The 13,946-nt window shown below is 40.7% G+C and overlaps 1 protein-coding gene across 1 annotated transcript in view; it reads left to right on the forward strand.

Annotated features, from left to right (window-relative positions):
* GADL1 (glutamate decarboxylase like 1) overlaps window positions 1–13,946 on the forward strand; it is a 72,478-nt gene that overhangs the window by 35,666 nt on the left and 22,866 nt on the right. Inside the window, exon 13 of the mRNA XM_072851440.1 lies at window positions 1,466–1,555. Within this exon, the coding sequence (XP_072707541.1) occupies window positions 1,466–1,555 (90 nt within the window). The remainder of the gene's footprint in view (window positions 1–1,465; window positions 1,556–13,946) is intronic.

Raw genomic sequence — 13,946 nt, forward strand, 5'->3', positions numbered from 1 at the left:
GAGTTTAAAGGCAAAATGTCTCTGGAGGGAAGCAGAGATGTGGACTCTCAGTCTTTTCTCAAAAGGCCTGCTTAGATATTGGATAAGATATATCCAGGATATGGGACACACCCTGCAAGGTGTCCTGAGATTCTCATAAAATGTGGACATTGAGAAAGCGAGCATTAACTCCAGCACTGTGTAGTATTGTTGTCCCAAAAATCAGGGTTCATTTACTTGGTGTGCAAAATGCCAATATACACACAGGGCAGGGTTTTTTTGCATATTTGCGCAGATATGGGTGCCTGTCTCAAGACAGCACACCAGGCTTTCAAATTAACAGTTATTTATACACAAAACATTAACATATTCAACTGCCTAATACATATGCAATATTCTTCCATTAAATGATTGGTTAAAGTCTCTTCGCCCAGCATGTAAATTAGTACGCATGCTTAGTTGTTGTTCTTCAACTTTTATCATTAGAGGTGGTGGTATAATTGCGGTAAGTAGTCCGTGAGTTGGTGGTCGCCATGTCCCCCTCCTGGAATTACCTTTCCCCTAGTTTCCTACCTTTTTGGCAGATCTAAGCAGTTCTTCATGGTTTACAAACTAGACTAGTAATACATCAGTTAGGCTTCTGCTTTCGACAACCACATCCTGCTTGTTAGACAAAGGTGCATTGTCTAAGTTCCTATGGAGGTAGGGTAGGGCTCTACAATGGATTTCTATAGCAACATCAACATTATGTGAATTGTATACTTACATTTGATTATTACAACAGTATGCTGTATGATATGTGATATAAAAGGAGATTGGCATTGTTCAGTAGAAACATGACTAGGTGTGCAAGTGTTAAATGGTGACAAAAATTGGGTTTGTATGTTTTGTGTAAAATGCATCATAGGAAATTTCCATTTAAAAAAACACTAAAAAGAAAATGTATTCTTCTCTTTAAAGTTGCTTCAATTTTGAAATCTAATAAACATCATCTAATCCATCTAAATAATCCATCTAAATAAACAACATCAACACCGCTGTCCTCCATTTCTTTCCGGTGTTTTAAGTACACAGGCCAGACGTGTCCGTCAAAGAGACCCGGTGGGTCAGGAACAATGTAGTTACGTGTACTTCTCCTCTCTTACCTCTCTATGCCTCAGACTTTTTTCCTTACTGAAGTTTTCAGTGAGCAAAGTAGAGTTAAATATGTATATAGGAAGAAGAAATGAAAAAGGAACACCAACAGGTTTCCTTTTTCTGGCAGCAGGAAGAGAAGTGGATGATATGAAAACTATTTCTAGTTTCAAAGAAGGGAAACAAAAGGTGAGTTGGAGAAGGAAGTTTTAATGAAAAGGGTATAAACTCAAAGGCTTCCCCCCCCCCCCCCCCCAAAAAAAAAAAAAAGCAGAACTCTTTGACAAGCTATAATATGTATTCCTGTCCCATTTGTTACCTCTTATAAGCAATCTCTTGTTCTCTTGTTTAGCCGGAGTATGCAAATGTTTGCTTTTGGTACATTCCACCAAGCTTAAGAAAAATGGAGGACGGACCTGAATTTTGGCAGAAGCTACACCAGGTGAGTGTCACATGAAAAGTGTTATCTGTAGCTTACTGATTTATCTTTGTGCCAGATAAGAATGTGAAATAGCCCTTAGCTTTGCTCACCATTAACCTGTCAGTAGAATGGGGATTTAATCCTTAAATAGATGTTGGTAGGATTTAAATTTGTTCTTTGTTTAGACAAGGCTAATTAATTTTTTTCCTAATGTAAGAGATGCAGGCATTTACAAGTATTCTGCTTACTATCAAAGCTGTTAGCAGCTGGCAGAACTGAGAGAAGAGGAATAGTGTTGTCTGCATCTCTTGTCTAGACAGAGTATTCATTACCTGTTTCAGACACTTAACACTGTCCTTGGGACTTGTCTTGCATTATCTATGATAATCTATGATAATGCAAGTGAGGAAGTGCTTAAGAATAATTTCTGATGTTAAACAACCCGTAAATTACAACAGGAATACAACGGGAAAAACTTCTTTGGTGAGCGTTTTGGTAACTCTTTGCCATCCTGGTAGAAAATTGTGAACATCCTGAAAAAATCAGCAGTAAAATTTTGAAGTTACTAGTGGGGAATCAGTAGTTAAGCCTTACTTAAGACACCAGTAGACACCGTGGTATCATGTTTTACTGAATAAGCTGTTCTATGAGGAATTGAATTTAATTGTTCGCTCCTCTCTGTAGCAGCTTTGGTGTTCTGCACTTATTTTTTCCTAGAATTTGCTACTAGAAATGTAAGCTAGAACATAGATGTGTATACCATATGCATGCTTGCATATGGTGTACATACTATATATACATGCTATACATACTATATATACATGCATACTTCCTATAACATCTGCTCTCCTTTCAGCAGCTTTCCTTTCACAGGAATTGCTTTCAATTTATGCTGGATGCTTCTGTTTTTAGGGGTGAGGTCTTCCTTAACCCTGTCTGTATTGTTTTGGAAAGTATATTTAACTTCTGCAGTACAAAGCCATGCATAGCCACAGTGTGGATACAAGGGCTTTGCATTTACCATGCTTTCACAAAGCATGGATGGGTTATGATCTTTTCATGTGGGGCTTCCCTTCCTCTCATTAGAGTGGAAGGCCTATATATATACACACACACATATATATATATGTACATATACACACGCACACACAGAGCTGTATAACAGCTCCTCTACCCATGGAGGAGTGAGGATTTGGAAAGGAACAATGGGAAGGCATAGAAGAAATAATGCTGCAACTACCACCTTTCGATTTATGTATCTAGGGAGGGGACTGAGGAGGGGAGGGATGAAGCACAACAAATGGCTTTGAGCACGTATATTGTGAGTGGCTTTTTGAGTGTAACTTACTGGTTCTTTGCTCTGGTGCTCTATGGTGCTTCCAGTCAAGGTGGGGAATAGACACCTGGCTTTATTTTATGTACTGGTATGGATAGACTGACCCTGGAAATGCAGATTTCCTAGCTGGTGTTTTGTGGGAGAGGACTCAGAGGGAAAGGAGCTTGTGTGCAGTTTCTCCCAAGAACTGAGCACTGCTGCAGATCTCAACCACTCTTTTCATGAGTGACATTTTCTTGGTTCTTATGCCTCCTCTGATGAAGCACTAAGAAAACCAAAATCCTAAAATGTAACCTATTTCTGTCCTCCCCACATAAGCCCGAAAGAAAATCTACCACAAAACAGTCCAAAACTCCCTAGCAAAGCAAGGCACTGAATGGCACAAATTTCTCTCCCAACGGGGAGAGGAAACAACAAATGATGATTGTTAGTTGTGTTGCTTTAGGCACTGCCGGGAAATTCGTCAACATTACAGAAACGAGCCTGTTACACAACTAAAACATGTTATTTCATCTCCCTGATTCTCTGCAGGGACAGGTCTGGGGTTACTTTCCTTTTTGGATGCTGAGGGCCAGCTTGGGGCACAACATGTATCAGTGAGCAGATGAGATGACAGCACTGGGTGACAAAAAATAAGGCTGACTTGACTTTTCCAGCTAATGTCAATTTGTTCTAACATTGCTGATGCAAACAGCATAGTCATTATATTAGTACTACATTAATCAGTACAAATATATGGCTGGGCAAGAAGGAATGCATCCTGATCAGCAAGGTGTAAATGATAAGATGATGAAGACTGGAGAGGTTGTTGCGTTATGCCATCGATGGGCAGATGGGAATGTGTACAGTTTCTTGACTGCAAGTGCTTCCTGAATATTCCCATCATTTCACTAAAATGGGCATTCAAATGTTTTAATTCACAATTTGTCTTTCCAGACAACATTTTAATATCACAGTTATTCTGTTTATCCAGAAATCAATCTTCCTTTTTGTTGACCTGCATATCTGACAATAATTAAGGAAATGTATGGCTTAAAAATCCCTTGAGCAAGTAATTGATTTTATTCAACCGCTTGTTCAGCAATATAATTCAGAATAACATGCTGTCTTCTAAGGTTAGTTATGTGAGTTTTAGTATTGGTGAAAGTTGATAAGCAAATAGCTCTGATCTCAAGTCCTCAGCTTTGTGAAGAATTTGCATAGTCCTATGCAAAATAACCCTGAAGGTTTTCTGCTGTACTGGCTCTTCTCCAGCTTCCATGGCCCACTTTATGCAGAAATGTGTCAGTGCTGACTGGATTGCAGCATGGTAGCTGATTCTTCTGATGTCAGTCTTCTAGCCATCCTACATAAACTGTGCCTCTCCAAAGCTGCCTTTTTTTTTTTTTTTTTTCTTCATGGTACCCTGTTTGTTTGTTTAAATTCTGCGGCCTTGGACTTTAGGTATAAAATTTGCCCTCTTCAGTCTCCAACATGGAAAACAGAGAGGTTATAGGAAAGAGTGGCCTGAAGTATTCAGGTCAGCCACTAACCGGTCATTTGAGTCATTGCCTGAACACTTTAGTGAATGAGAAACAACATGGTGCTGGGAAAGTAAAGAACAGCATAAATGGTACATTACTCCGTTACCCAGTGAAACTGGGAATTCTGTGCACATCCACAGTCTTACAACACTGTCATATTTTGGGATTACAGCAGGATTTGGCTGTGTAGTGAAACTGGTTCTATATGCAGTACAGCAAGGCTTTGGATGCAGTTGGGTGGTCCACGATAGTCCATGCCCTGAACATTTTGCAGTACACTGAGCGCATAACAGATGGCATAACCCATAAAGGATCCTGCAATATAAGGTGTTTTTCAGGGGCATTCTTCATAAGTAAGCGAAGAGGGATTTCTTCCTGTAGGAACCATACAAATGGACACTCTGTGGTAACTGGGGAGCTGCTGTTACATTCAACTAGAAATATTTGTAGGTGGTGTTATTTTATCATTGCAAACTGGGGGCAGTTGTGTCTGACCTGGAGCTGACGTAATTGACGGGATGAAGCAACAATTGCTTTGCTAGTACTATATGTGCCCCCTAGTGGTATTTTTGCTCCTCTTCCTCTTAGGATTTACTTAAGCTCTTCCTCTTGAGATTTACTTTGTTTACTGCTGAGGATGGTCAGTGTGTCACAGAGTCACAGTGAGAAAGGTGTAACTGGAGATTACAAGCCAGAAATGGAAGTGAGAGGAGAAGTAAAAAATTTAAACCCAGACCATTACAATTTTCATATTTTTTTCCATAACTACAAATATCCATGCATATTCTTACTTGTAACAGTCTTCTCTTTAGAAATTCAAAGGTCAGCTTTCTCAGCTCATGCTGGAGTGTCTCCAGATGATGCAGAATTAGCTGATTTCTAGAGACAGTATTACTAACAAGCTTCCTGGCAGCACAGAGGGTGCTGGGGCACAAGGAAGGGTTTGGTGGGATGCATCTGGAACTATTGCCATCCTGTTGCTAACCCAGCCAGTCAGCCGTGCCTCGTGCATTCTGGATCAGCTTATAGTCTGCTCAAACTCAGTGTGGTCTAGAGGACTAAGAAGGAGATGCAGAAGTAACCGTCTTTAATGGAGCCCTCCTCCTGCGGGAGCCTGGCTTTGCCGAAGGATCCTGGAGCGTAACTGTAGGTAGGCTACTGCATATTGAATACTGCTCAGTAAAGAAGGCTGGTGGTATATTGCTAAGTACCACTTTAAACCTCAAAATTTGGGTTAAAAAAGTGTCAGTAGGTTCCCAGTAGGTCTTTTATGCTTTACTAAACTTTGCCTGGTCTGTAGTTCTAAACAACATATGCTGGAGTATCAGATTTCCAATGGTTCAGTAAAGCTTTCATATACAGTTGTTAGTTCCAATTACTCAAAATTCTAGCATCTCAGTCTCAGGCTCTACTTGTGTGGTGTGTTTGGGGTTTTTTGTTTTGTTTTGTTTGCTTCCTGCCCTTTTGTGGATTTTTGTCCAAATAATACAAAATTTATGGGCTGTATTAGGAGGCTTAGGATAAAATTTCATAATAAAGCCTATGTAGCTTGGAATGTTATTTTTGACCCTCCCCTCTCCCCCTTAGTAAAAGGTAACCTTATTCCTGCCTTCCCTCCCCCCCCGCCGCCACTTAAGAGAAGAATATAGCTGTCTGCCAGCTGAAGGCATATTTGTAAAATAGCCTGTCATGCTGACTGGTGTTGTGATACATTTATATAATGAGAGGTTTCATATGAAAGCAGAAATGTAAGGAGGTTGAAGTGGTGTTGCCTTGGCAACCTCTGAATCTTGTGGTCGTTGTGGTATAAATCAAACACTTATCAAGGACCCGATTCAGTATTCTTTATGTATTCAAAATACCTATTGACTACCATATGAGGTTTGAATGGGAAGGGAAAACGAGACCTCCAATTGGTTATATTAATAATGTTTGCCCTGTATGTTTTGGAAGAACAAGAGAAAAATGACATAGATTATAACCACAACATTAAATGCAGCGAGCCCAGGTTTATGCACAAGAAAGGTCCCCAAAGGTCCCCAGTGCAAGTGTATTTCCGCTTGGGATTTGTGTGCAAAACATTACTTGAATGCCTGGCATCCTTGTGTACTATCTTTTGAGTTTTTCTTACACTTGAACAAGAAAACAACTAAACGATATTTTAATGTGTGTGTTTGAAGAGTAATGGTAGAGACCCATTTCTGTGAACTTCGCTTACATGAGTAATTTTTGTAGTAACAAGTAGCCTACTGACTCTAGCATCTAGCTCTGTTTGACATGAGTTTCTGTGGAGGGCCATATCAAATGACAGGAAAATCAATGGTAAGATTTACACAGAAGTATATGGGAGTTAGACTGCTGAATCATTGTGACTGACAGATCTGGAGCTGTTCATCAGTCATTTCTGAATACTGTATGTTGATCTAATTGCTTCTGATCCCATGTGCTTTCTTGTTGCATTGAAATAATGTAATCTTGTACAGATGCATTTGGAAAAGAACAGAAAGAAAAAGAGTGGGTCAACTTCTGGCGTTGTTTTTGCCAACATGTGAGGATTGTTAAGAGATGGTGCCATCCCTTAATTTTTTGCTTTCTCTTAAAGCAACCTACAAATCTGTTGTGGACTTCAAGAAACAGAAATCTACAAGTGGAAGAGATTGCTTTGGCAGGTCTAAAAGAAAGACCTTCCAGGAGGATGGATTGTCATTTCAGTGAATAAGATGGGGACCTCCAAAGGGGTTGTCTGAAGAAATTTGGTTTGTCAGGGAAATCCTTATGGTCAACAGAAGCTCCAGATTCATCCTATATAGCTTGAGGCAGTTACCAAAGGAAGCTACTTGAGGAGTTGGCACAGTTTTCCTCCATCTTTAACATGGAGAAGGAGAAGGGGTACTCCCAGATCATGACTTAGGCAACCTAAAGTCAGAAGCACCCTTGAGAAAGACTTGTTGGTCTTCATTATTCGGGAGGGGAACCTTAGGGATGGCAGGATCCTACCTTGGCTGCTTTACTTTATAAACACAAGTAAGAAGAACCCAACACTAAATCCTCAGCATGCTGTGTGCTCTTTTAGGCCTCTATTTTACAGGCTCGTGGAGGGAAGCGTTGCAAAATCTCCTCCTAATTCAATGGGCCCAGCTGAATTCTCAGTATTGTGTTCAAGAGGGGCAGAAATGCAGCATTCTTGGAGAGGTGAGAGCAGGAGGCCCGGTGGAGGCAGGGCTGCAGGCAAGGACCTTAGGGGAGAGAGGCACAATAAGCCCTGAAACCACAAAATGAGTAATACAATAATAACCAGGACTTACACTGTACTGTGACCATTGCTCAGCAGAGGATGGTGCTCAGAAATTTAATAATAAAATAAGCAGTCACTTGTTAAAGTAACAACATCTCTTATTTTGCAACTAATAGTACATAATATACAGCAGCAGATGAATAAAATCTTTGTAGTTTAGCTGCATATAAATGACTGTTATTGTTAAGAAGAGAGATCTGAGCTCTGATAAATGAGAAGGAACAGTACAGTGGAGTATAATAGCAGAGGAAAATTATAGCAGTGTTTCAGTACCTTGTTAATGAGGGATTTGCACACTTTCCCTTTTAATATGGTTTTTTTCTGCAGTTTTATATAACTCATCAGTACAAAAGTGTCTGTAGCTGTTAATTAAAAAAAGATATTTCGCATGACTTTGTTTTAAATGTCTCCTGTAGATTTGAGTTGTAAGAACAGAAAAATAACATGCCTGTTTAAAAAAATGGTTAATTGAAAATAGAATACTTTGAGTTTTGGCTGCATATCTGCACATAACTGGAATTTATGGCTTTGTTCTCTGTTATATTTATTCTTGCATGAGTATTGAGGTAGCAGTGCTAGACGAAGGGGCCAAATTCACTGTTAAAGTCTCCATCAGGAGAAGAAGGGATCAATGCATTTTACATTGACGATGTCCATCTCGCCTTAGCATCAGACCCAGGTGCTAGCAACGTTTCAGTATATATGTTACATTGGTGGAGTTGTACACCTGCTTAACTTTCAGCCATGTATAATGGTTTGTGAGACTGACCTGATCTCACACTTGCTCTTTCATGGGATGACTGGCATATCAGATGTGTGTATGGGAATAGAAAGGATGTACCTTTGTATAACTATATTGTAACCTACAGTAGATGTAATAAGATGTGAACTGCTTCCAGCCCATGCTTTCTATAATAGTCCTGAGTGATATTTTAGTAATTAATGATATGGCAATTGTAGGGATTTCTGTTCTAGCTCTCTGTTTTGCCCCTCTTCCAGACTGGCTTTTCAGGAGTGGGTAGTACCAGTTGGGCTCCAGTTAAAAGCAGTCCTATTCATGCAGAAATCTTTACTTTTTTTTAGGTCAGTGCTACTCTTTCAATTGAGACATATAGGCAAGAATCAAGACCACTAAAGCACTTTTCACTTCATTTTAACCATCTAAGTTCTGTCCTTTGGATAGTTGACTATTTCTATTCTACCCCTCAGTCCCTTCCCTATCCCACCTGTAACATCAGGTGATATCTTGAACTGACAATATTTACGTCCCATCCAGCAATAATAACACATCTGGCAGCAAAATATCTCTATTGTAAGAGCACTGTTACACAGCTGCTAAAACTACCCCTCAATTCTCAGAACAAAGAGAAGAAACCCAAATGTCTTTGCTGCTGTATGGTTTAGTAGATGAGAGTGCAGGGCAACTTTTTGTCAGAGACTTAACATTGAGCTGTGCATGTTCAAGGCCCACTGGGGACTGAGGTCTATTGATCCCTAGTGCTCAGCCTACAGAAACGATCGAAGCTGTGGGGAGGGAGTCTGCTGCAGCTCCATATGTTGCATTCAGGCTGAACAAGGATTTCATCTTCCCTGAGACACCTGCAGAGCAAGATTGCTCACATCTCCAGAGGTGAAGTAGGTTTCACACTAGTTGTTTCTTGCTTGAAATCCTTTTAAGGATAATGGAGGGTCCAATCATTTCTCTGTGTGGTAATACACATAATGGCATGAAATGAAGCTGGCGGGGATAGACAAAGTGGAGAAAAATATTGTGAGGAAATGAAATCATGAGAGACTGACAGATTCAAAGTAAAGGACCCAAGCCTTCCAAGGAGATCAATGCAAGAGGTATTTTCATCACACTATGTAATGCTCTGTGAAGGTACCTTAGCTAGCTCAGGTACTACAAGCGGAATGGCTACACATAAGTATGGTACTTAATTCAAGTTAAAAACTATCTCACTAGGACTAGTTAGTTAACATGACTGTTCTTTCAGGACCCAAGCGAATCATCTACAAGAGTGGGGTATGTTTGTGTAGATGTACTCCCTTCTTACAGGGGAAGCATAGGTTCCAGTTGTCCAATGTCTTAAAAATTTTGCATACTGCCTTGCTAAAACCTGAGGGTCATTCTAGCTTTCAGTTCATATATAGAAAACAAGCAGACTTTGAACCTTTGCATTTTTAAAAGCTTCACACATAATAAATCTTTCTGTTTACGTATAGGAGGCATCTAAAAAGCCTTATTTTCTAACTGAAAGATCACAGAAACAAAGGCCATGGGGATTCAGTGGGACCACATTCTCGGCTTTATTGACACAGGTTCAATTGACTAAAGGGTGCTTAAGCACTGCATAAGCGTTTCTTGCTATTTCTGTGTGAACAAAGGCAGTACTATTTAATTTGTGTGCCTTTCAAATAGATACAGCATGTTACCCAGAGCAGTGGATGTTTTGCATCCATTGTTGCGAATCTCACAGTTTGTAGAAGGACCAAGAAGGTAAAACTAAACCCCATTTCTTTTCCAGAAAAGTGAATTTTTGGGGGGATTAAGTGGAAGCGGCACAGTTCATATAAATTAAGTAGGCAGTTGGTGACGTACCTCAGAAAATCATTCTCTCTGTGTCTGTGGAGACTTGAAAAGGTAAGATATCTAAGTGCTCCTAATTTGGAGATAATGGTCTTCTTGATTAAAGGGTTATACTAGGGTAAAACTGAAGCATTGGAATGGTGTATCCTAGTGCTATCCACTATCCAAGGTAGAAAAGAAAAATAATTATCATTGCTGCGAACACAGCAACAAAGAATAATTTAATATTTTCTGTTACTATTAGCCTGTCCTTATGTTAACAGGCAAAACCAGCTAATCTGAAAACTAAGTCAACTCTCTGACATTTTTTAAAAGCAAGCATTAATCTATTTTCAGAGTATAGGAAGCCAAAGGGAATTTACATTTAATCTGTCCCACTAGTTAACCCTTGTTACATATGTGAAAGGCAGGTAAATTAATGATGAATTATCAATATTTTACAGATAAAGAATATGAGGGAAAAAAAAGGCATGGATGTAAGAGTTTCTATCATCTGTTTTTGGCATTAGGAGTACTTAAATATGTCATCCTTACTTGTACCTCTCATAATTTCCAAACAGCGTATTAAAAATAAGCACTTTTTACTTGGAGTCATGTTGCTACACAGAACAGTATTGCATTTTTGTTCATTACTACTATAGAAGTGAAAAATTATGTATTTTGTCATGCAGTACCGTGAGATTTTCAGAATTGTTCATATGCACTTTTTGAATATAAATGTGTGTGTGCGTGCTCATGCATACACACGTATATGATTATGTATTTACACACTGGGATCATGTAAAAGAAAATTATTCTTGAAAAGGGAGAGGATGGAATAAGGCATAGTATTACTGAAGTAACTAGATTCTTGGAAAAACTTATTAACAGAATCACAGAACAGTTGAGGCTGGAAGGGACCTCTGGAGGTCATCTTGTCCAAGCCCCCTGCTCAAGCAGGGACACCTAGAGTTGGTTACCCAGGACCATGTCCAGGCAGCTTTTAAATATCTCCAAGGATGGAGACTCCACAACCTCCCTGGGCAACCTGTGCCGGTGCTCAGTCACCCTCACGGTGAAAAAGTGTTTCCTGATGTTCAGAGGGAACCTCCTGTGTTTCAGTTGGTGCCCATTGCCTCTTGTCCTGTCACTGGGCACCACTGAAAAGAGCCTCGGTCTTTCTTCTTTGCACGCTCCTTTCAGATGTTTGTGTGCATTGATAAGATCCCTCCATCAGTCTTTTCTTCTCTAGGCTGAACAGTCCCAGCTCTCTCAGCCTTTCCTCATAGGAGACATACTCCAGTCCTTTAATAGTTTTCATGGCCCTTCATTGGACTCTCTCTGGTATGTCCATGTCTCTCTTGTACTGGGGAGCCCAGGACTGGACACAGTACTCCAGGTGTGGCCTCACCAGTGCTGAGTAGAGGGGAAGGATCACCTCCCTCAATCTGCTGGCAGTGCTTTGCCTAATGCAGCCCAGGCTACATTAGCCGCCTTTGTGGCAAGGACACATTGCGGGCTCATGTTCAACTTGGTGTCCACCAGGCCCCCTACATCCTTTCTGCCAAGCTGCTTTCCAGCTGGGTGGCCCCCAGCATTTATGGACGCAGGGGGTTGTTCCTCCCCAGGTGCAGGGTTTGGCATTTCCTTTTGAACTTCATGAGGTTCTTGTCAGCCCGTTTCTCCAGCCTCTATTGTCTGCGTGTTCCAGTTTCTCTTAAACATGGTCATCATTTTTGCTATCTTAATAGTCTTCGGCTACTTTTAGGAAAAAAAAACCCAAACAACCCTACAAAAGCAAACAGGACCTTATCCCTTGCAAGTATACACTTTCTAAGAAATGGTGACCTCTAAGTCTATGGTTTATTCTTTGACAAAAATACAATATGCATTCTTAGCCTATTTACAGTCAAATATTTTCCATTCTGAGCTATGGCAAATGGCTATACTCTTGATGTATTTTGTTGGTTTCAGCTAGTGCATCCAGATTCCTGACTACATAGTACTTGTTTGCCCAAACAGCATGTATTTTCCTCTACTTAAATAGGACTAATTACTCTTCCTTTCCTTTGCTTCATTTTGGAGTTAGAACATATTGACTAATATTTTAAATGGCCTTTTGTGCCTGCCTGTGAAGAGAACTGCTTTTAATAAGAAAGCAGAGTTTGAAGACACTCAACACAGTTAATTTAGTTCTGGTTGACCCTATTGACTGTGTTCTTATAAAGCAGCACTGTGCTCCTGCATATCTGTGCACTTCTTCATTATGTTCTCTCAGTGCCATATGCACATTAATAACCAATGATGGAAGAAAAAAAAAGTTTGAGTTACAGGCTGAACTCCAAACTACAGCTTTTCTGAAAGTGTCATAGATCATGTTTAATAGCCTGTGGATCAAAATGAAACCCAATATACATCACAGGGGAACTCAATAATTGAAGCATCCCGGGAATGTCTAAGTACTGGAGTCCTGAGGTCACTGGAAGCTTCATTCTGTGCTCAGTTTTTACCTGAATAAAAGCCGTCTCCTCCCCCCATCATCTTTTCTTTTTGTAACAAACAGTAATCATATTTTAATGCACTGACTTAAGTGATTTTTATCTGGCATTTTGGGGAATAATGAAGTCCCTTTTCTTTCCCTTTCCCCACCTAATTTTCTGTGAAATGAGAAAAACAGCCATTCAGAGGTATTAGCATTTCAGAGTGTCTCCAGTACACTTGACTTACGGCTATCTCCTCTCTGTGCTGGGTGTCTGCAGAATGGTCCCACAGGGGCACTGAGCATGCTCTCTGGTCTGTGAAGCTGGTCTGCACACCAGCTCTGAATTTACTCCTTTCATATGAGAAGCCCCGGGGGGCTGTCTGAAGGATCGTAACTGGTCCCTTGGTGATGAGAATGCAATAATTTGCAACCCTGGGGCTGCGCAGGTGGTATTGTCTGGGTATGGGGAGGATATATAGTCTTGTCTCCGTAAAACAGCAGTCACTGAAGGGTTTTGTGGACTCGGTGCTCTGTGGTTTGCACAGGGGATGAATTCTATTCCTAGGTGAAGGAGGTGGAAGGAAGGTTGACTTTTGCAGCATCCTACTGATGGGAAAAAAACTTGGACTGAAACTGTAGGAAGCCTGGCCAAATTGAGGCCGTTGGGCCTTTCTTGAGTTGTGATCACGGGGCTCCCGTGCCAGGGCTGCATCGTGTGATTGTAGCAGAAGTGGGCTGGTGCGGGGTGTGCTGGCTGATCCAGAGCCCTTGGGGTTAGAGGTAGCGAGGCAGCCGTGCAGCCCAAATCCGTCCCATCCCGTGGTGGGTGATGGTGCTCCTTGGGGACCATCATTGTTTCACCGCATTGTTTCACCTTGTGCCTGTAAGCTGCCCTTCCTGCAGCTGTCCAAGCTGTGGCTTCCTGTCCCTGTGAGGATTTTGGTATGCAGTTCAGAGGATCAGGAGTTTTGTCTTTTCTGATATACAGTGGGAGTTTGAACTGAACGGGGTTGATGACTGAGGAATGCAAATGAGGGAATAACAGATGATTTTTAGGTGAACACTTGCAGTGAACACTTTAGGGTGCACTAGGGATTGATGAGGTGATTGTCCAGCAGAGCCTCTGGCTTGATATGTGATGGTTATATATGTTCCTTAACCTTGCTAATACTTGATATTTCAGTGCTGAAGGATATATGTGGGATAA

The sequence above is a fragment of the Ciconia boyciana genome, chromosome 2, assembly GCF_034638445.1.
Source record: "Ciconia boyciana chromosome 2, ASM3463844v1, whole genome shotgun sequence".
NCBI classification, from domain to species: Eukaryota; Metazoa; Chordata; class Aves; order Ciconiiformes; family Ciconiidae; genus Ciconia; species Ciconia boyciana.